At 35.2% G+C, this 24,398-nt stretch overlaps 2 protein-coding genes across 5 annotated transcripts; both read left to right on the top strand.

Annotated features, from left to right (window-relative positions):
* Nucleotides 1–1,603: 1,603 nt before the first annotated feature.
* On the top strand, nt 1,604–17,576 carry LOC107824745 (calmodulin-interacting protein 111). 4 transcript variants are annotated; one of them, XM_016651552.2, is made up of 12 exons: nt 1,605–2,028; nt 2,835–2,990; nt 3,326–4,152; nt 4,712–4,916; nt 7,710–7,917; nt 9,249–9,700; nt 10,156–10,582; nt 11,686–11,766; nt 11,859–12,049; nt 12,145–12,333; nt 14,166–14,253; nt 17,041–17,576. In XM_016651552.2, the coding sequence occupies exons 1-10, from the start codon at nt 1,735–1,737 to the stop codon at nt 12,286–12,288; spliced, it is 2,985 nt and encodes a 994-aa protein (XP_016507038.2). In that variant the 5' UTR covers nt 1,605–1,734; the 3' UTR covers nt 12,289–12,333; nt 14,166–14,253; nt 17,041–17,576. The 4 variants fall into 4 exon arrangements, with proteins under 4 accessions (XP_075103399.1, XP_016507038.2, XP_016507039.2 ...); XM_016651553.2 differs by having other exon boundaries at nt 1,611–2,028; nt 2,835–2,985; XM_016651555.2 differs by lacking the exon at nt 1,605–2,028 and adding an exon at nt 2,636–2,742 and having other exon boundaries at nt 2,835–2,985.
* A 1,424-nt stretch (nt 17,577–19,000) lies between these two features.
* LOC107824744 (transcription factor MYBC1-like) lies at nt 19,001–20,711 on the top strand. The gene has a single exon (XM_016651551.2). The coding sequence runs from the start codon at nt 19,481–19,483 to the stop codon at nt 20,381–20,383; it is 903 nt and encodes a 300-aa protein (XP_016507037.2). The 5' UTR covers nt 19,001–19,480; the 3' UTR covers nt 20,384–20,711.
* The last annotated feature ends 3,687 nt before the right edge of the window (nt 20,712–24,398 follow it).

Here is a 24,398-nt window from a genome sequence, read left to right as displayed (position 1 = left end):
CCCGCGTTACTGAGCCCAGTGTCACTCTACTTCCTGTGCTTTGTTTATAAAGTATGCACAAACATTTCTCACTACGGTGTGGGGCAATGCAGTATCACTTTGTCCTCTATGTTGAGAAAATCACATTTTCTTATCTCTGCTTTTGTACTTTTCTTTGATTCAAGAGTTTTGGAACTAATCTCTCTGCCTTCACAAAATAAGATTGTGCGTCCCTTTTTCTTCTACTTCTTCTTTTCTTATTTTTTTCTCTTTTCCCGCCCAAGATACCACCGTATCTCCATTCTCCGCCATACACCATTGTATCTGCCACCATCCCCTCTTTTTTTTTTTTCTTTCTCTCTTCTACTTTTTCTTTACCCAAGTAGAAATACTCTCCACCACCTTTTCAGTTGCAATGCCTAGTGACGGAGTCAGAATTTTGGTTAAGAGGTGTCAAAATATATAAAAGTAAATATAACAGAAAATTAATTAATGGGAGTCTATATATAGTATATATAATTTATATTTTTACCTACCTATTTTTTATATAATGACACCCCTTCTTATGAGGTGGCTCCGCCAATGACAATACTACATGTACTTCCCCCACCCATATATAGCCATATTGATGCCATTCACCAACTTCTACTAGCTAAAAAAATCTAGTGTTTCTGATTTATTTTTTGTAATATTTCATTCGTTGAACCAAAATGAATAAATGGTATAATTTGGCCTCTTTAAAATATTGTAGTATTTTTTTTCTTAAAGGAGTAATAATGCAGAAGTTGAAATCATTAGCTAATTTCTAAATATTTGCTTGTACCATGATTCTTGAATTTCACTTTATTTGAGTTGAGTTCTAGATGATACATATTAGTTTACTTAGCGTCAAATTATGAGCTTGATTTTTGTAAAATATTTCCCGGGTCTTTTGATAGAGGGAAGAGCATAGAATGGCCTAAGGATCAATAACTCACTATGAAGCCATTGATAAGTTACAGTGTATTGAAATTTGAAAGTGCTTTTCCATTTGGACAAAAATTTATTCGAAAGTTGACAGATTTTAACTGGCTAAAAAGTTTGGGATTTGCCGGCATCATTTTTCCGACGAGGAGTTTTTCCCCTACTTTTTAAAGGTGAAAATGATGGATCTTCTATGATGGTGTATGTGGTGATGAAGATCTCTCTCTCACGCGCACACACACAAAAAGAGTTGAAAAAAATAACGAAATAAGTGGAAATAAATAAATAAAATAACTTTAGACACGTGACGTGTGTACTATACATCATACAACAACACTTATTATGTGTTATCAAGGCGGTATTAAATTCATAAGAGGACATAATCGCCCGTAAACTTATGTCTTTTCTCTAAAGATTTAAATTTGTTTGTTTTCAATTTTAGATTAGTGACACTTGGACATAAAGTCAAGCTGAGGAAGTATTTAATAAAGGAAAGAAGAAAACGGAAAAACGAAACTAGAAAGGGAATGCTAAGGCACGATCCATTTGAAAAATAAGAAGTTTTTGAGGACAAAAGCGCAAATCCAGAACAAAGTTAGGGACTGGAATAGTATTTTACACTTCTATCTCCCAAGTGCCAAACCTTTGTTAAGGGTTTAAACAGCATTGCACCTCCAATTCTTGGAGCAGCAGCAGCAGATACACACAGAAATTCAATTCAATTCACAATTTTTTTCATAAAAAAAAAAAAATCAATTTTTGTTTCTAATTATAATTTATTCAATTTTGAAAATGCCTTCAAAGAAGAAGAATCAAAAATCAGCATCAAGACTTTCACAATCAGAAGTTACTTCTACTACTACTCCATCAGTTTCATCGGACGGTGAAGAATTCAGTGAAGAAGAGATTAGAAGGTTCCGTCTTGAAGAAGCTTCTAGAAAGTTCCCGTCTTTGATTTCGAAAACAGCTTTCATTGGCCGAATTTCGGAAGATGCTGTTGAAACTGTGGATACGAAAGGGTGTAAGATTTGGCTTTCCGAATCTTCCATGCTTTCTTCTTCTATTTCCCCTGGCTCCATTGTATCGGTAAAATTTGTTTTTTTTTTTCATCTCTATTGTTCTAATTCAAAAATATTGCCTTTTTCCCGTCTAAAATATGCATATGAATTTCTCTCTGTGTGTGTGTGTGTGTCTTGTGTGTGTATGTGTGTGTGTATGCGCGTGTTTGTGTTGTGTGTGTATGCGCGTCTTTGTGTTGTGTGTGTGTGTGTGCGCGCGTTTGTGTGTTTTGTGATATAAAGAATTCTTGTTGTGCCTGAATTTGGTTAATAGACTTTAATTTGTTTGTAAGTAATTTGAGTTCTATATTTTTCCTTAGTTTATGACTTAAGCTCGACTTAGAACTTATATGAGCCTCTTTCAACAGAAAGAATATGTTCATGAGAACAATTAAAAAAGAGCTGCATTCATTATTCCTTTCACATCTGTCTAAGGAATTATCTTACAGAAGATGTTGGCCATGTGACACCATATTACAAACATCATGAAAGTCCAAACCACAACTTTGCTGACGAAGCAGCTTCTGATATGGATCGCGTGAATAAGGGAAAAATGAGGCAGTAAAAGTTTTTAAAAGTGTGTATTAACATAAATTTTAAGGAAATATTTCTTATAAAAAATTAGATATTTGAGCTGGTTTGTGATTTGGGAAAGCGGCGTTGTCAAGGGATGTGCTTTTCGGGTGCTATGCACATGTTTTTGTTAGTAGATTTATGGATGTGCTGCATAAGTTCATTTTAAGTGCGTGTAATCAATTTTCAGCAATACTATGGAGTTAAAACATTTATTGGTTTCATAGAGTTTGATCTTATTTTACTTTCCAATGTTAACAGGTGTCCCTTGCTTCTTCGAGGAAAAATGCGAGTAACTTCCTGCTTAGCTCATTAGTAGATGAGTGTACAAGGCATTTTGGGCTTGAGGATACAGAAAACGTGGCTCATGAAACAGGAAACTTCTTTGCTCTTGCGACTGTTTTCCCTTCTTGTAAGGTTTGGATGCAAATATTTGTTTCGTTCTTCCATTTTCTCTACTGTCCAGTCTCTGTTACTTAGTTTGGCAAATAAGCATATGAACCTGGAGATTGTTTAAGTGTTTATTTTATCCTGAACTTGAAATGAAAACACAGCGATGCTCCAGAGCGATTATTAGGCTTCATGAAATAGTTATAATATTTTTCCTGAACCTGATGTTAGCTTATAATATTTGTTGAATCTGAGTATTATTTTAAATACTTATTCTTTCGAAAGTATTTAAAGAGAGGTTCTGTTGGATTCTAACACCAAATGACAGAATTTTCACTGTCTTGACATTGATCTCTTTGCAGGTTTTAAAAGATGGAGCACGATTATCTTCAAGCCTCTCATGGAGTATGGGTTCTCCTGCCTCAGGTAGAATCATTTTTGTTCATCCTATCGGGGATCATACCATAAGGAGTATTGCAAATGGAAGCAATCGACTGTCCAATGAAAAAGTTAGTTCCCTTTCCGTTAGTAAATGCGAGGAACTATCTTTGTTGCTGGTATCTCGTAATGGAAAATCTGTGATAAACAGCTCCATATCCCCTCGATATTCAACCACTGAAACAATAAATGGTCGAGCTGAGTCTATGAGGGTTTCATCTCCAAGGACTCCATTACACTCTCATTCTAGACTTAATTCTCCTGGCACCAGGGAGTTCAATACGCCCAAGGATCAAGAATCAGTGTCAATTTCTTCTGATGTAGGTGGCACGTCTAGCAACATATTCAATATAAGAGAAGTTTTGGTAGATGAGCATTCAAAGAAACTTGTACAAACCTGTACAGCTTCGTGGTTGTATTCTCGTATTTTACTCTCTGGAAATCTTGTGATTGTCCCACTGCTTTCAAGGCTGTGTTTTTTCCAAGTTACAGGTGCTTCTCCTCAACAGAGTTTGGGGGAGTATGTGAATGTTGCTTTCTCTGTAGATCACAAAACAAAAGTAGTTCTACATTTACCCCAGAATACTGATATGGGAACTCCCATTAGAAGATTATCACCGTCAGAGCTTCAACATAGAAATATCAACAGTAAGGATGGAGTTGACTACCCAAAATTGGGTGGTCTTTCTGAAGAATTTGCAGTTCTAATGGACATAATAATATCATCAGCTGTGAAAGGTACTATGGCTAGGTATGCTCTCTTTCTAATGTAAATGTCAGGTTTTTCTTTAGAAGGATATAACTTTGGTTAATGGCATTTGGACTCAGAACCTATATATATGCAATTTTTCCCTTAAAAAGTGGTTTCGATTTACATAAAATTTCTGTGCTGAAATATTCTCCTTTTTACGATAATGGGTTTTAAATTTTTCTTTGTGCAGTATGACAAATGTTCACTTATTTGGTGGAATTTTTTTGTTTCAACTAGTCCCTTTTTTCAGCTTGATATACAGTTACTGTGAGATTTACCGTTGTTGCAGCACATTGATAATAACATGAATATATTTTCAAATTTCCTGCCAGAAATTGAATAAGCAGCTTTCCGCTTTTCCTTTCTGTTTTGGGGGAAGAGTAATTTGTTCTCTAGGAAAATCGTTGGAATTTCTGAAAGCAAATGCATATCTCTGATGCAGGACCACTGCTATTGAGCTTCCTTACTACACCAATATAACAAAATCATTCTATGTAGAAAATGTCCATGTCGTATTGCTTTTCTATCATATGCTGATGTTCAGTTGTCAATATTTCAGCATGGGTTTACGGCCTACAAAGGGAGTACTTCTTCATGGCCCACCTGGAACTGGAAAGACTGCTTTAGCGCGATTATGTGCTCATGAAGCTGGTGTAAACCTATTCTCCGTCAATGGGCCTGAAGTAATTAGTCAATATTATGGCGAAAGTGAACGGGCATTGAACGAGGTCTTTGATTCAGCGAGTCAAGCAGCTCCTGCCGTGGTTTACTTTCTCACTTTTTACAGTTCAGATATCTTCTGTTTAAATAGTAAATTTGCTTGAGTTCGATTGTCACAATAGCTGAAATAGAAGTCTCACTGCTTAAAGTGTCTTAATGTGTAATGCCAACAAAATGGAAAATAGAACTTCAGTAGTAGGAAGTCACAACGAGATATCAATTCTTGTGATCTCAAGGAAAGAATCTTTTTGAAATGTATTCTTAAAAAAACAATCTTTTTGAAATGTATGAATGGTTCCTTTAATCTTTACCTTATCAAAAAGTTTTGGTGGTTCCTTTTATTACTTCGCATCGGTTTTGAAGGTACTACGTTTTAGTCCTGAGCCATGAATCTTATATCTAGTTTAGATCTTCCTGTTAGAAATGCATTGCACCTGGGTAGTTCATGAAGCTGTAACTCTTGATTATATCTCATTCATAAATTATGATAGGCTATATTTGGAATCGTCAGTGCTACAGCAGAATCTCTAAGCTAACATTTGAGCTCTGCAAGCTAGTATTATGGTTTGCTTCCTTCAGCTGAATGGACTTTTTTTCCTGATAGAAACAACTCGTGGATTTCCTAAAGCAATATTCTTTTTTGAATAGGTAAAAGCAAATTGGTAATAGATGGAAAGCAGTGTTACAAGAAAAGATTTTAAACGGAATTAAAAAATGGAAGCAGTGTCCCATCATTGTCAAGTTATGTTGCATGGACTTCTCATTATCCTTCAAGATACACAATATGTAGAGATTATTGATTTTCTTTGAGAAGGTACCATAGAGATTATTGAATGTTGCTGTGTCAGATTCGTTCTAGGTGTCCACATAGGACACCATTAAGTTATTCTTGGATACTTGCTATATGATGTTTGATTACTGCGGGTATTGGACTCTAGTACAGAAGATAGGAGTTGCTCTATTGCCTCAGATTAGGGGTGATCATAAAAACCCGAAAAACCAAACCAAACCGAAAACCGAACCAAACCGACCAAAAAAACCAATACTTTTTAAGTTTGGTTTGGTTTTGTAAAAAACCGATCAAATTTGGTTTGATTTTGGTTTTAATAAAAAAATAACTGAAAAAACCCGAACCAAACCGATTATAGAAGTAGCTATTTAAATTTATTATTACACCTATATATATGTGTAGACAATATTGCGTCAAGAAAATAATTGAGACCGAAAAATAATGCAACAATCGTAGTATTTAATTTCAAATAATATGAGTGTACAATCTCTATGGATCCTCTGATTCTTCTTTCCAATAGTAAATAAATTCAAAGGCCTTTGAGCTTGATCTTGAATATGTAGTTGTTGCCACGAATGATGATCTTGAATTCAACTAGCACGAACTTTGATTTGAACTCGTACTCCTTGAATCTGGATTTGTTCTTCGTTCTTGAGCTTGAACTTGATTTCTTGAACTTGAACTTGATTGCTTGAAGCTTGAAACTTGTAGAGAAATTTGCGGCGTTTGATCCACGAGCTCTCTCTTGCTTCTTGTTATAACTTCTGGTGTCTTTTCTGAATTATGAAAACCCCTATTTATAGTTGTGGGAGGGAAGAGTTATGATAAGAACAAACTCTTTCCGACCAATCAGATTGAAGAGTGACAATGCCGCATTTGATTGGCCAGAACATGTCATTTGCACATGTGGCACGGTTTCATTGGCCTTTTAATTTGACTTGACATGCCTTGTCATTTTGACGCGTGGCATGATCCTATTGGCTATTTTGTTTGATTTGGCGTGCTATGTCATTTGATACGTGGCACCGAATTGGGCCTCTGGGAAGATGAGATCTTGGGCTTAGTGAAGTGAGCTCATCACTTTTAGCCCAATTAAATGGGCTAGCCCAATAGATTTGGACCTATTTATTTAACCCATATGTATTGGACTTATATAATTAATTCAATTATATTCCCATAATATTTATTTGGCCTAATATATCTTTCATTTAAAATATGATCCATGTTATTTTATTGGATTTATGTCCGATAAAATTTATATGCCTACAATATATATATTTTTATATAAAGTTTCTAAATGTTATAGTACATATTAGTCGTTTGTATTTTTAGTCTAGTTCTTTGCTATTACAATAATCTAATTTTTTGCCTTTACATTCTAGTTTGATTGGTAGTTTTCTTTTGCTAAGTACAAGAATTTATCTCATGTTAAAAATAATTGATTTTTCATTGATTACTTAAATTATTCATCACTATTTGATTCAATTATCATTAATATATCTTGGTAAATGATAGATTTCTCAAAGAGCAATTGGTTTGATAGTGTTAACGTTGAAAATGTAGTCGCCGGAATATGTGTTTCATAATGTATGTCTCATATTTAAGAAAAAAATCGATAAATAACCGAAAGTACCGAAAAACCGATAAAAATCGACAAAAACCGAATCGATAAAAAACCGACTTAATTGGTTTGGTTTGGTTCCAGCATTTTTAAGAACCGACTAACTTGGTTTGTTTTTTTTTTTAGGAAAAAACCGATCCAAACCGAACCATGAACACCCCTATCTCAGATAGTAAACTGTGCAGATGGAAAAATGGATAACGGTGTCTGAGATTGGCATAGCCTAGTATGTCTAAACTATGGGATTGACACTAAATTTAGTTAACCAACCTTATTTTTTTCTTTGGCCGTATAAAAAGTCAATTTGATATCTGTATCTTTGCTGTAATACAAATCTTGGTCATGGTTTCTGCAATATATAAGCTTTCTGATATCAAGTGTCAATTGATTAACTTTTCCATAACCCAGAGCCATTTTCATTTACAGGTCTTCATTGATGAGTTGGATGCCATTGCGCCTGCTCGTAAAGATGCAGGTGAAGAGCTTTCCCAAAGAATGGTAGCTACATTGTTAAACTTGATGGATGGAATAAGAAGAGCTGATGGAGTACTTGTTATTGCTGCAACCAATCGACCTGACAGTGTTGAACCAGCTCTTAGACGACCTGGAAGACTTGACAGGGAAATTGAAATAGGTCACTACAAAATCTCCTTATAAATTATTGTTATGGGACCTAATCATTTTCACAAATGGACTAGACATTAAATTATGAAAACCTTAAAGTCTAGATTCTAGACGTGCTTATACCAAAGTCGCCATATTGGTTTTACATGACTATTTGTTGGTTCTTCCCGTCTTTCTTCTCCTTGACAAATATTACCAAGTCTTTGGGTGGGGATGATTCCAGGAGCTGAGCTTGATGTATGTTTGCAGGTACCTCCATTAAATGATCCTATTTGAGATTAAGCATAAAGTCTAAATTGTGCATGTAGCTAGGTCGAGATGTTGAAAATAATAGTTTAAACAGTTAAAAGCAAGTGAGATCTCATATCACAGAGAAAGTGATCTAGTGTAATTCCATGTTGATTTGAGTTTCCAGAAGTGGAAACTTTGCTACTGAAGGAAATGGGGTCAATAAAATTGTACTGTGCCTAAAAAAGAAGCTAAGTCTATTAGACTCGGAGAGAATAAAGATTTTGCTGATTGTGTCTTCTTCTAGTGGGGAGTTCTTGGAGGCAGGAAGCCGAGGGTCTATTGGAAACAGCCTCTCTACCTCAGGGTAGGGGTAAGGTCTGCGTACACACTACCCTCCCCAGACCCCACTAGTGGGATTATACTGGGTTGTTGTTGTTGTTGTTGTTGTTGTTGTTGTTGTTGTCTTCTTCTAGTGTAGTCTAGGCTTCTTGCCTCTTATATTTTTGCTCTTCGATATCTACTGGAAATTGTTGGACGCTCTTAGAATTATTTAATCTTCTTTCTCAAGTTCCTAAGAAAGGAGGTTTACTTCCTCCCCACCCCTCATCCCCACTAGAGAAACAATAAAAGAAAAAGAACGAGAGACAGAGACAAGGAAACTCTTGCGAATGCTCATGATATGTTTTTTTCCTATTGTGGTACATTACGTGTCAATTCTTCTTCTCCTATTGTAGTATCTCGTCTCTGTACAGGATCTGACTTTTCCTGTATCAATTTGTTGTTTTGCTTCTTTTCGTACTGATAGTGAGATATTCTTTTTAATGGAATGCCTTCCCTGCCCTTGTACAACTTATTTGTTGGTTCCTATTTTCATTTTCAACATTGTGATGGTAATTGAACGCAATTAAGGAGTTCCTACATGTAATATTGAATGAGGTCAAGACATTTCGATGCTAAAATTCTGTCACTTCATCCACCAGTCATTGCTGCTGTTACTCTTCATATTCTTGCTGCGAGTCGGCTGAGCATAGTCAGTATTTTTTTGCGTTAGCTATCATGTTTTTGATGTGATATATGACCCTTTCTCATTTCATGGAAAAATATGTTTAGGCGTACCGTCTGCCAGACAACGGTATGAAATACTACATACACTGATGAGTGAAATGGAACATGCTCTTCTGGAAAAGGATGTTCAAGACCTTGCAACAGCTACGCATGGTTTTGTGGGCGCTGATCTAGCTGCTCTGTGCAACGAAGCAGCTTTGCATTGTCTTCGTGAACATGTTGAGTCAAAGACATGCTTTGGCAATACTCATAGTAAACCTTCAATTCCAGCATTTGATGGACGCCTTGGCAGGAATGGTACCCATTGCTTGCGAGATAATAAAGACCTCTCTTCTGACTGTGATTTCGAGGGTGCATCTTCATCTATTTCAGAAGCATGTATCTCATCAGATATTCCTAGAGACTTTACTTGCATGGAACAAACAGACACTCTTAGGATCACTTATAAGGATTTTGAAAAGGCTAGAATGAAAATAAGGCCAAGTGCCATGAGAGAGGTATGTTTTACGTGTTTAGAGTTTTTTTTTGTTAAACATAGTTATTAAGTTTGGTGATGCTTTCTATGTTGATGTGCTTTTCATATTCAGATATTTGTATGATTACAAGTTTCAGAAAACAGGCTATTTTTCTATTGGTTTTTGGCCATCGAGCTAGCAGTTCTGGGATTGAACCCAGTCAAATTGCATTCATGAGTTGGTTTTTGCAAAGGGTCAACTTTTAACTTGTCTTTGATTAATTTAGTGCAGTAGGGTTATGATGTAAGTTTTGGTCATGGATGCTCACATCCTGTAATTAAGTTTATTCTGTATATACTTTGCAATTGATCATCATTACCTGCTTTTCCACTTGAACTTCATGCTGCCTGTTATTTCAACAAATTTGCTTAAGGACCATTTGTAGACATCTGGAATTGCAGTCTGCCCTGTACTGACTTGGTTCCTCTTAATATCAGGTTATACTTGAGGTTCCAAAGGTAAGCTGGAATGATGTAGGAGGACAGAGGGAGGTGAAGATGCAGCTCATAGAAGCTGTTGAATGGCCTCAGAAACACCAGGAGGCTTTCAAGCGCATTGGCACTCGTCCCCCTACTGGAGTTTTGATGTTCGGTCCTCCAGGATGCAGCAAAACATTGTTAGCTCGTGCAGTTGCTTCCGAAGCAGGGTTGAACTTTCTTGCAGTGAAGGGCCCTGAGCTTTACAGTAAATGGGTGGGGGAATCAGAAAAAGCTGTCAGGACTTTATTTGCAAAGGCTAGGGCAAATGCTCCCTCAATTATATTTTTTGATGAAATAGATGGCCTTGCTGTTGTACGTGGCAAAGAAAGTGATGGGGTTTCTGTGGCAGACCGGGTCATGAGTCAACTTCTTATTGAATTAGATGGTGAGTGTTCCACATTTAAAGGACTTCTCAGCTGTCAACACTTGAACTATATTGAAGAGCATTAGTGGGTGATCTTGTTTGTTTAGGTCAGCAAGTTTAGTTGGTGGTCATTTGACTAAGCAGAATTTGAAATGAAACCAGATTACCATTCTACCAAAGTTCCCACTTCAAAATTTAAAGAGACGTAACTACTTTTTTCATGGGGTGGGGAAATAACTTCTAAGATTAATGAATCAAGATGAACGTCATATACTAGGCAATCTATGTTTTTCATTGGGTTAGGAAAGAATTTCTAAGTAATGAATCAAGATCAATGCCATATACTAGACACTGCCTCCTCTCTTTGTGCCTTTTTCCTTTGCTGTGCTAGTTCCGATGTTAAAAAAATCAGGTACTTTTGGGTTGGGTATGAATGACCTGTTTAGGGTGGTGAGGTTCAGGAGGGTTGAAGCTGAGGTTGCAGTGCCAAGACACAGACATGTTACATGAACTTTTCAAGCATCACATAGGAGTATGTATTCGGGATGCATACGTTCAGGTTTTAGAAGGCTTTTCAGTGATTTTTGAAGTCTGCATGAAGTAACTACGCCCATGTCATTCACTTTTAACATGGTAGAGTGTATAAGTTTTTCTTCTTTTTTATCAGTGAGTCAATGCCATTATTTGTTCTCGTCGGAAGCAGGTGCCTAAGGATGTCTTTTAATAGCTGGAGGAGTAATATAGTGCGGAGGGCTGCAAGAGTGATTTGGTCCTTGAGACGTATTTTCTTGAATATCTTGTTGTTTAAAATCATTCCTAAGCATGTATAACATGAGATTCTTATCTCCATATTAAACTTGAGGTACTAACGGGTAGCTGGGGGAAGAGAAAGGCACTGACATTCCATTATATGATTTTCTTTTTCTTGACTAAAAATTCAATTCCTTTAATACAAATGCCAACATTGCCCGTAATCTATGGCTTAGTTGAATTGGTAGAAATAGGATTCTAACGTGGCAAAGCAGTTCAAAATTGTCTCAGTTTTTTTTTTATGTATGAGGAACTCTTGATTGTCAAAGTTTCTATTCGTTTTAAGCTGGAATTTTACTTTTCTTTTGTTAAAGGTTTGCACCAGAGAGTTAATGTCACTGTTATTGCTGCAACAAATCGGCCAGACAAGATTGACCCTGCTCTTCTAAGACCAGGTGAAATCCTCTGTTCTGCTACTACCTTTCATGTTGAATTCTGCTACTACTACCAATACCTTGTTTGCTGCTTGTGCTGCAATTTTTGTTAGGACGCTTTGATCGATTGCTGTATGTCGGACCTCCAGATGAAAAAGACAGGGAGGCAATATTCCACATACATTTGCAGAAGATGCCATGCAGTTCTGACATATGCATTAAAGACCTAGCTCGGCTAACGAGCGGCTGTACTGGTGCTGACATATCTATGATATGTCGTGAAGCAGCTATTGCAGCAATTGAAGTAAATTTACTCTTTTGTGGCTGTGTCTATACATCTTCCCACCCTCTCTTTCTGTTTATGCATATTTTCGTCTGTACTAACTTTTTTGGTATCAGGAAAGCCTTGATGCCTCTGAAATAACAATGAAACATCTGAAGGCCGCCATTAGACAAGTGCCTCCATCTGAAGTTCATTCATACCAAGAATTATCAAATAGGTTTCAGAGGCTTGTGCACTCAAACTCTGTGAAAGACGATTAGTGTCACCAATGATTGCTAATACAGATCACGTCGAATTCCATGCTGGTATATTCTCGTCCATTGTCCTCCTTTTCCTTGGTTTAGTAATTTGTATCCACCACTATTGTTTTCCTTAAATGGCACTGGTTGAGTAATAATGGCTTGTGCTTGCATGGCATTATATTGAATTTGCCTTCGTATTACCTACTTAGCTTACACCTATTATTGGCAAAATACATAAATAGCCCCTTTAAGCTGTCCTCAACTACCAAGCCAACACCTTAACTGAGCCCATTTTCAGTTAGACACCTCTACTTGGTAAAAGTGTGCCTGGTAGATACCTAAGGATGACATGGCAGATCAAGTGTGTTTCACCTAAAGTTGAGCGCGTGAGCTTATTATGTTTTTCTGTCCTCTTTTTTCTTTCAGATTAAACTTAATTTTTATGTGGGTCCCACTATAATTTTTTACTTTCGGCCACGTTAATTTCACTTTCTTCACCGAAGAATTCATCTCAACCATAATTTTTATGTGGATCCCACTGCCTTTTTAATTTTTCCCACATTAATTCCATTTTACTCCCAAAATAATTCATCTCCATCACCAAATTTTCTTGACCTAAACACGGGAATATCAGTAGCTCTTTCACGGCTCCACCTTCCGCCATTAATTCACCTCTTCTCCTTCAATCTTAAAAAAAATCAGTAACAGCCACCACTCTATAACAATGCCATTGATCATGCATAAAAGTTCAATCGCATTTCTGGCAATCGACCTTCTCCAATTCCCTTTTGAGGCTATAATTTGAAAATTTTCATGGTCCAATTAACTTGTCTTTTAGCAACTGGTAGCGAAGCTCCACTTGTTTTGTTCGGTGTCATCTGCCGCCGCATGGTAAGAAATGAAGCACAATAATGTTATCCATAATGGGCACTTAAAGAAGCACTGGCAAAATTATGTGAAAACCTGATTCAACCTACCAACAACGCAAATAATTATGTAATTAAGCTATCTTCTAGACTAAAAGATTGAGTATTTTGTTATATGTGGTTGGTGGGGAAGAAGAGTTGAATAAGGAAAAAGGGGAAGCACTATAGAAGGGGAGAGGGGTCATCGGAGAAGAAAGAAAGAAGTAGGGTACTGGTGGTGGCTGATTTGTAATTTACTAGTTTATTAGGTTTTCTGATTTTTTATTAATCATCATGCTATATTATAAGTAGGAAGACCCAAAGTGAAAGCTGAATTACCAAATTGTCCTTTAAAAGTAAAATGACTTTCTTTACCCTTCAAGCAAATACTACTAAAGTAAAAAGAATTGTGTAAAAATGGAATTACACATTCTAATAAAGTTTTAAAAAAGTTGGAGAATGTAAAGAGTTGCATTGAGTAACTCAATAATAGGCTGAATTCATTTGGCTAATTTAATATAAGCCAAATTCATCTACCGAATGCAAATGATCAACAAATAATGAATTATTCATTTAATATATACAAAGTTTAGTTTGTTTTGATTTATGGCATCCTACTTTTATTATGCTCTTTAAATCACACTAAATAGCAAGGACACTTATTTATTCTTCCGTTTAAAAACTTAGGAAGACACCTTCTGAATTGACTCATCTTGATAACCTTTCACATCATAGCTTTACCTCTTATTTCTGGGCAAAAGCTTATATCCATTCTTTTTTCTATGTAAGTTTAGTACTCAAGAATTTATATTTTCGTATCTGAATTCATCTACCGATATAACTTTACTTTCTATTCTACGATAAAAACTAAATTATCCCCACTTTGTCTTTTTATATATTCACGTTGATTACTCAAAATTTTATATTTTTTGATTTGGGTTCATTTAAAATATCGATATCTTAAACCCCAATTTGTGATTTTTGTTGCAGGTGTAAGATAGATGCTAAAATTTTGCCTAACAGAGTTGTGGATGCAGCAAGTGAAGCAATTGAGTGCAAGTGGTTAGTTTCTCCTCAGGTAATGAATAAATATCTCTGACACACAAAGATATAAATTTATGTTGAGTGGATGTGTAATCCTTAATCATTTTGTTCTTTGATTTCTTAATTTTTTTTTGTTTAAAAAAGCTTCACGAAAGCTTGTATTCGTATGATTACGATATTCTTGTAATCGCCAATTGCATTTTTATATTTTTTACAATTAAATTGAGATATTTGCTTTGAGCGGTTCTTTTGTATTTGCTTCTTTGCTATTATATTTATGGACTATCTGAAATAAAGGAACCTTGACATCTAAGGTATCCAAGGACTTATGGGGTAAGATTTCTTCTTTTATGGAATTAGCTAAGTAGAATCATCATTTATTATTTCGGAATTTACAATTAAATTTCATTTTATAACTAAAAATATTTTAATAGTAATATTTATGTTATTTTTAAAGTCTAATACTCATTAGGGGTACACGCGCGTTGCGCGTGCCCACAAACTAGTTTTATTTTAATTGTTTAGCCACGTGTCAAATACTAATTGGTTCTTAGAATTTTTTGGAATGTGTATCACAGGCGATGTGGGCTGACTAGGTCGGGTATTTACTTGATACACTTGATAGCCACTTGAAGTGTTAACTGAAAATGAGCTCAGTTGAGGTGTTTGTCTGATATTTGAGGACAAACTTAAAGGGGCTATTTATGTATTTCGCCCCTATTATTTTATAACTTTTTTACACAATTGTGGAAGTATGTATCAAACTGCAGTTGGATATAAGTTTAGTTCCTATCAACTGTGTTCAGAATAAAGCCATTTAAAAGTTGGGGAAACTGAAGTTAGAATAAATACCTTCTGGTGCAGAGGAAGCTAAATTTATCTATATAGTACTCCCTCCGGTCCACAATAAGTGACTTTTTGGCCTTTTTATTTTGGTTCAGAATAAGTGTCCTTTTTACATAATCAAGAATGAATTAACTGTAGTTTTTCAAATTTGCCCTTATTTACATATTCCAATGTGTCAAGTTAACAATATACAAATTTTAATTAAGGGTAATATATAGTCAAGATACTTATTTTTTTTCTAGGAGTTATTATTTTCTTAAGGGGTATGCCAAAGGCCAAAAAGTCACTTATTGTGGACCGGAGGGAGCAGTGTATTATATAGATCTTACAGGGGATTCTACAGGGGGATGCAAATTTCCCCTCTGATGTACCTATTTTATCAGTTTAGTTTGTTAATTTATTCAATCCCCTTTAACCAAAAAAAAGTTGTTCTTATGAACCTTTAGTAGCTTTTTACTTCTTGGTAGAAGATTTGATATATAAGGCTGCTAGTTCAAGGAGGGGTTTCAAACTTGGATGTATTTTAACGTAGTTCTCTGACATCCAATGGGAAGATCGAGGGGGAGGGGGACTAGGCACGGGAAAACTGTAAACTAAATCAGTTTTGTTTTTCACTTATAATTTAGAAAGTAGTCTAATATGATAAAAAGAAAAAACACATCTTATTAGATCAGGAATATAATGTATCCACATCTACATTCTGTTCCATGTACTTCTCAAACCTGCAAACGAAGTGCTTTTTGACCAAAAGATGCTTCAAATTTAGAATGTTGAAAACTATCTGATTCAACCATAAATCAGTGAGGCAAAATCCTAAGGATAGAAGCGACCTGATTAAATACTAACACTTCTGATTGTGGATGCAAAATCTTTAATAAATATGTTAATTATATTTCTGTCGTCTAAGTATTAGATTGTAACTGATTGATTCCCAAAAGCTGATTTGTTAAAAGTTGCTTCAACCAGCAGACATTAGACTCTTCTTTTTGTTTGCAGCATGGCTCTCTTGGAATGGGAACACTTGATGTCACAATGCTAGATTTCTAATCTTAAATTGAGGATACGTTGATATTGATTAAAATATATCATCAAGCAATGCATGTTAAGATGTTTAAGTATGTTGTATATGTATTTTAGTTTAGTAACGTTCGTATCGCCTAAGTTGCCCCGACACGGCAGTTTATGTGCCACACCCGTATCGACACGACACTAGTATGAGTGAGGATATGGGATCCGTACTGGATTTGGTCAAACAATTTTGGGTACTTTGACCACGACAGATGGAAAAATTCGAGACAAGATACAGTTTGATTTCCGAATTAGAACCAATACTAGGGTAAAATTGAAGAAAATAGCACATCTTATCTAGGAAATCAATCCTTTATTTATCTACAACTTGAGAATAAAAAAGAATTCCACACTTTACAAGATATATGTAAATATTCCTCAAAACTTCTCATAATTTAGAGATATTTTTATATTTTTATTTTTTTGAATTATTTTTAGCCGGATCCCCGCACCTGCACCCGTACTAGGATCCATATCCTTGAACCTTAGAATTTACATCTCGAAGTGCCCGACTTCTAGATCCGCACCCGTGTCGGACACCCGCACCCTTGTCCGAGCAACTTAGCGTATCGCACAAAATCACTACATATTATAGGAAGCACAGGTAGAAGCAGAAGTATCTTTCTCTTTCACTACAATAGGCCCTTGTCGCGCATAGCGGGAGCTTACTGCATCGGGCTGCCCTTTTTTATTTTTATATTATTTGTCAAGTCAATATGGTGCATTGAGGTTGCTAATTTGCTTCTGACTGTTTTCTCGAGAATGTCTCCTTGTATGAGTTCCTAGAAATCTTCCTTATTCCAACTTGTTTAGCAAATTCATATATCTTCATGAAAGTAAGCATGGACATAAAGTTTCTCCCTTGAAGTGCGACCTTTAACCAATTGTGGTATTTCTTTTATCACAGCCATCTAGATTATGATTGGAGTCTTTGCACAGATGGATGCTGTTGCCATTGTTTACATATGCTGCCTTTCACGAATCTGCATCCCATTTTAGCTCCAGAAATATACAGCAGGAAGAACTTGACATATTTGGAATTGATCTCCAAAAGTTGTTGATTTAGATGCATCAAAGGAGAGTCCTTTCTGTATAGTGAAGGTCATGAACATCTGGTTGCAGAAGCCATGAATAGCAAGCCAGAATGAGTTGTTTCGGTCACTACAGCGAGGGCAATGTTTCAGGAATTGATATTTCAGTCTGATCCTTCAACAGATCGTTTGCATTCAAGGCTTCCATGCTCATGAAATGTTTGATGTGATGCTGGTATTAAGTAGATAGAGAGGGAGCTCTCCACCATTGGTATACTTCTGGGGTTTGACAAGAAAACCAGATATCTGCAGCATATAAAATGCGGTTTCATTCATTCATTCATGATATCTTGTGTATTATGCATAAACATTTCTTGTAAGCTATATAGAACCAAAAGTGGGTTTACACTAATATTCCGTTTGATTGGTGATGTCTTTCGCATCCTTTATATGCAAGCCAAGTCACAGATTAGGTAATGTTGAATGGTGATGTTTTCACTAGTGGATTGTCCAATTTGGAAGCAGGTATCTTAAAAAGATGTTGCTAGTGACCATTTCGCATTGCACATAGCGGCATAATCCTTGTTATTATTATAGATATTTGCAATAAAGTAAGTGTATTACATATACTTAAAATGGGGTCAGCTTTCCACTTTCCTTTTCTTTCATTCGACTTCATCTTGTTCTCTCTCTCCTTTATTTTTGGGGAAAGTGTTTCCCTCTTTCCGCTTCATAATTTTTATATCCTCTCTCCAATCATAATTCCTGTACAATCTCATCTATGTTTCTGTAACAATGTACAAAGAGTGTTTTTAAAAAGAGAATCTTTGTGACCTTTGACTTGAGCTGTAAAAGCACCTTTCATGGCCATCTGATCAGTTCAGTGGTTTGGGTCGTGATATATAAGCATAAATAATAAAGTTGATGTCGGATTAAATGATAACTTAAGAAACCACTGAAAATTAACTAGTACATTATTATCTAAGTTATCTTAAGCATTTTCAAACTTTGAAACAAATGTTACCTTAATGTTTTAAAGATTAATTATAGTCAGATGACTTTATACTAATAATTGAGCTATCATAATTTTTTTCTTTTATTCAAACTTATAGCCGACAAAGCCAGATCAATACTTTGTAAAATCACATTAAGATCTCATGTACTCTCCATCTCTAGAGACTCTTTTGCTAAGCAACCAAAACACAAGGAACCTTAAATCCCGCAAAAATAACATCACATTAGTTAAAAATTTGCTTACAGATCCTGTTTCTACCAAACCATTAAACTTATCAGTGTAAACTGAGATGAAAATGCATATACTGTAGTTAAGTGTATATAAATAGCACATACTCTCGTTCCAATTTATCTGGCGGAATTTAATTCAACACAATGTTTAAAAAAGCGGACCAATAAGAAAATAGTATCTCACGTAATGTACTCCCTCCGGTCCACTTTATTTCGATTTTTGGCTTCATTTTTATGATATGTAATATTTGATTTTTCAGAAATTAACTTCTTTTTTCTAAAAGTTGCACTTGGAGTAAAGAGCTTATGATTATTTGTTATATTTTCAATGCACAAATGAAGGTTAATATAATCAATTTTATTGTTAATTAATGCTAAAAAGTGAATTTCTTAATACGTGTGAAAACAGCCAAAAAAAAATTAATTAAAATAAACGGAGGAATAATACACAAAGTTATAAGTATTTTTGCCATCACATACTCCCCCTACTAGCCACCCTATAACCCCACACCTACCCCATCTTGCTTCTCATCCACATGGCCCCTAAATTTCCACAAAATATCATAACAAAAGCATCTTGTAACAGTAACATAATATGTATATTTAAAAAGCTGAAAAGAAACAAGATCCACTTCGAACCCCTCTCCACAATCCACCCTCACTCTCCCTCAATCCTCTCCGTAATCCACATGTGCAAATTTCCAAAGTAAACCTTCATTTTCTCCCTCACCCAGAAATCAAGATTCTTCACTACAGAGGAGGAGAGAGTGAGAAAAACAAACACACATCTCATAAAAATCTCATCTTTCAATGTTTACACTTGTCTTTTTCCCACCCCCATATCTTCACATAGACTCTTTTGTCTGATTCTAGCCTGGTTTTAGATTCTTTTGTCAATCTTTAAGTTCCCATAAAGGTGAGATCTTTTTTTTCCCCTTGATGACAGTAATATTAGAGCTAATTTATGTAATCCAAGCTATCCACCAAGTTAGAGCAATCATAAAGGTGAGATCTTGACCCAAATAATTGGTTGAAAATCCAAGATTTTTGCTTTCAAGATTGGTAAGGAAAATGAGGGAAGAGGATTCAAATTGGTTTGCTAAATGGGAAGAAGAATTGCCAAAACCAGAAGAGTTAATGCCTTTATCCCAAACCCTTATATCTCCTGATCTTGCCATAGCTTTTGATATTGCAAACCCCACTAGCCCAAATAATCCTCAAAACAAGCTGCAGCAGCAGACTCAGATTCCTCAATCCTCTCAACAGCAACCCAATTCATCAGCTGAATTTGAGTCCGCTGAATTGAATGGATTAGGAGGTGGTGGAGATGAACCAGCTAGGACATTAAAAAGGCCTAGGCTTGTGTGGACCCCACAGTTACACAAGAGGTTTGTGGATGCAGTTGCTCATTTGGGGATCAAGAATGCTGTCCCAAAGACTATAATGCAACTGATGAGTGTCGATGGCCTAACGCGCGAAAATGTTGCTAGTCATTTGCAAAAATACAGGCTTTATTTGAAAAGAATGCAAGGTCTTTCTAATGGTGGTAGTGGTGGAAACAGTGGTCAATCTTTATCAGGGGCAGGTGTTGATTCTGCAATGGACAATTTGTTTGCTAGTTCACCTGTGCCAGCACATTTTTTGCATCCGGCCGGGAGGGGTAATCCTGACCAGTTCTTGCCATTTGTGCCAGTGACATCTATGCAGCATCATAATCATCATATGGGAGTGGTTGTTGGACACCATCATCCTCAAGTTCAACAGCAGTATAGGCAATTTGGGTCACCGGCTAATGGACATTTTGATCATCATCCATTTTTGTCTAGGCAATCACAGCAGCAGGTTCAGAGGATGGGGACATCAGTGCATAATGGTAGTCCTGTGGTGTCACCTTATGTTGATGATGTGGATTCTTCAGCCGCACCTGTCAATGGGAGGAAGGTCCTTACTTTGTTTCCAACAGGGGATGATTGATATCAGGGTAACTGTTGATTGTAAGCCTTCTGCAAATCCTGTCAATTTGACTTCTATGTATTCTAGAATTTGTGTTGAATAACATTTGGTCTTTGTTTTAGTACCTTTTATTGGACTAATGTTGTTTTAGTGTAAATGTCTACATGGAGTTGTCGGTATGGTCTTCAACTCTTCAAGTCTTCATGGAACTGTGAATCCCCTTTTCCCACTTCATTATTCTCTTAAGGTCAAACTCTGTTACTTTTCGAAGAATTAGGATTTGGTGCTTAGTATCTGTTATGAAATTGTTCAGTTAGATGAGTTCGACTATTGTAATTATGTTGTGATAGCACTGTGTTTTCTATTGTCAGCTTCATTTAGCATTCTTTCTATCCTGCTATCAGCTACTAGTTATGGATGTTGAACGTAATGTCACTTTGGGCGCATTTATGTCATAATCTGACTCGGAAAGTGCAACTTAGTTCAAATTGTAATCTTTGCATGTGATTTCTTTGACTATATTATTGTTCTCTGTTCTGAGTAGTGCAAATTTTGTAGTTCTTGCTGAGGTAACTGATATCAGTTGCAGCCCATGACAGATTGCTAAAATTGTTCTGAGGAAATTGAATACTTAGTTGTTAGCAACAGTAATGGACAGTGATCAACTTAGTTCGTAGGCTATTTTCATGAATCTCCTGAAAAAGAAATTAGTTCTCTTGTTCCTGGTTTAGCTTAAAGGTGAGTCTGCTTCTTGTAAATTATGTGATTGGATCGAGGACTCGCAACTCTTTTTGTTAATCTTTAAAAACACTAATCATTCTGATGCCTTAGCAATGTGTTCATTTTTAATGAGCCATGATCAAATTTTGCGTCTGTGTAACTTGATTACTCCTTTATAATGCTTATTGCCTTTCAGAATTGGCGCTCCATTGAAATTAGTCGCCAGATAAAAACTGGTGAACTATCATGTATATTCCACTCTATGTTGCTTCTTTTGCTATGTATAAACAGCAAGCTGCCCCAAGTTGCCACTTCAATAATCAAGACTAAGGGATTAATTTTACACATTTCCTGAATAGTCTCTTTACTTCTGACTAAGTGAAATATTTTAGAGATACATGGCTACTGAAATTGTTGATTATCACAAAGTAGGCAAATGTTTGTATTACATTTCAGCTACCAAATATATGTAATAGAAGATATTTTCAGTCTTTCAGGACAACTAAAATCTAGTTTAGTGATGTTAATTATATGCAACAAATGAGTCAATGGCCATCCAACTTTTCTAGAGATCTTCTTTTGTCTTGTTTAACTGTCCCTTCCACTTTATTTGGCATGCTGAAGTGTGTTTGTCTCTGTTAGTTTGGGGAGATCATTTCCCCCCTTCTGAAATGCCAATATAAGTAGAGACCACCACCTTTTAGAAATCTCAGTCCTCAGTTTTCTAGCTTGAAGTGGTAGTAAACTCGTCAAGTGCAGGAGCCTAGTAATCGTCTATGTTTAACGATTTACAATAGGCGAGGAAACATTTTCTTATATGGTATTAGCTCCTTTGACATCTGTTTTCCCTTCTGTGTAGAAAACCTCACCGGCATTTCCTTTTTCGTTTGTTGTCTGTCTGGTCACAAGTGATCTACCTTTTAGATGTTCTTTTTTGCTTTTGTCAAAATCCTTTCTCCCTTTTCTTCCTGCTCTTTACTCTTGGAAGTGAGTTGGAATTTCATCCTCAAAGTACGCAGGGTCCGAGGAAGGGCGCCATCCTGAGGGGGTATGATGTAGGCACCTTGGCTGATTCCACGGCTTGAATCCATGACTTAAAAGTCACACACAAAGACAACTTTGTCATTGCTCCAAGGCTCCCTTTTATTCTATTGAATGACTCCAACACTAAAATCATATTTGAATCAATCACTAAATTAATTTTGATAGATTCTTCTACTTCAGTTGCTAGTACCTCAAAGAATTATGTAAATGTTGCTGGTTAGATATTTATACAATGATGTATGACTTTTTTTTTCTTTGCCTCTCAAAACATACTGGCTTGCCCTTGTGGCTAATATTTTTTCCTTTCAACTTTAAAGTATTTTCTTACTTAGTATATGGTGCTGGCTGTATCTACAGTTTATATATAATTTGGCATTGGGATTAAGCTTTGAATTTTACTCAACATTGCTTGGTTTTCACTATCATTCAGTATAATGCCAAAAATGTACTGAAACTGATATAGAAAAAGGATGCTCAGTTTCTCTTGAAGTCTACAGAAACATCTTGTTACCTTCTTAAGTTTTACTTTACTGCAATTGTTTTTACCTTTTTTTTTCCTTCTTAGTTACAAAGGAGGGCCACTAATGATCTGGTTTAAAACAGATGATTGTTTTCCCTTTAATCCTCAGTGAAATAATTTAAAATCTTTAATAGAACATATTACAGATACATCAGTAATATTGATGGAGACAAAAAACTATTTAATATAATCTGATATAATATTCAGCTTTTGTAGCACTAAGTAAGAAAAAAGGATTTTTTTCCCGAGATGTGCAATTTTTTTTTTTTTTTTTTTGCACATGCTTTATATATGCATATTTGCTTGTTTTATCATTGCTTTTGGCTCAATAATTTAAGCGGTATGTTATTTTTAAGGGAATATCATTAAATATGCAAAAGGAATGTGTAGAATATGACTTAAGGATAAAGCAAAATGATGGAAATAAAATCAAATTTCTATATTCATTAAGCATCAGTGAATTTCTAAATTTATCAAAGAAATTAACAAATCATTTATTATATAAGGGGTTACATTATAGAGGAGAAACCTTGTTTTTTTATATAAGTTATCCTCTATTGAAGGATTATAAATGAAGAGTTAATTTTTTTAAAAGAGACTTCATATGTAACTAACAAGAAAGTCCAAAAAACGAAAATGGAGAATGGGAGCAATTTTTTTTTCAAAAAAAGTGGAAAATCATCATAAATATAAGTCACATTTATTTTATTGGATGTTTGCTAAAACAGAAGTAATACAAGTACTAAACCGAGACATTTAAACACTCCAGGGACCAAAGTAAGATTTTCATACAGATCTATAAATTTATTGGTTTCAAATGCGATTTATGCAATTTATAAGGCACAGTTATTAAATGAGATTTATGCTCGTTGATAAATACGCCTTACTTTTTCTCCATTATCGATTCCCGTTTGGATCCGTATTCGTACATATAATTTTTTTAAAAACTTTTAGCTCTTCATTTCTACTTCTCTGATAGAGAATGAATTTATTTTATAAAAAAATAAGGTTTCTCCAATACAGATGTGCGTAAGAGGAATTTGGCTACAAGCTTAGGGGTTTAACAATGTATTAAGCTTATCTATTAGGGAAAAAAACATAAGTAGGCACTATTCTAGAAAATTTTACATAATCATAGAAGTATGCCATAATTAACAAAAAATGGCAGCAACTTAATGTCATTCTGGAGCCGTTAGGCATTTATTATGGCAACTAATATAGACAACACCATAATAGATTTCCTAAATCAAAGGAGGGAATCAGGTATAACAACTCCAATCTTTTCTTTCCTATTTTATAGCTCAAAATATTATCTTCCAAATATGTTTTACAAATAAAATACAATTAAGAAAAGATAATTGTATCCTAAGAATATTAACGTATAATCCCATATATTAACTTGATAATTTGATAGGATACATGTATCTTATTTTTTAGTCAATCTTGTACACTAATATATGTGATATCCCATATATATCAACATATTTTATATTTAACAGTTGCATATTAAATTATATATCATCTTGTATATTTTTAAAAAAGATATGTAAGGTATATATGTGGTATATATACATTATAAACCATTTATACATATGGTTAATGTATAATAAAATATTTTAAGGATATATATGTTATTTATACAGTATAAACCGGTGTGTTCTAATATATATATATATATATATAGTGAAGAAAATGTACGTATGTATGTGGTTTCTATATAATCTCATTAACAACAATAATATACCTTGAAAT

The sequence above is a fragment of the Nicotiana tabacum genome, chromosome 24, assembly GCF_000715075.1.
Source record: "Nicotiana tabacum cultivar K326 chromosome 24, ASM71507v2, whole genome shotgun sequence".
Taxonomy (NCBI): domain Eukaryota; kingdom Viridiplantae; phylum Streptophyta; class Magnoliopsida; order Solanales; family Solanaceae; genus Nicotiana; species Nicotiana tabacum.
This window is presented reverse-complemented; position numbering and strand designations above follow the sequence as displayed.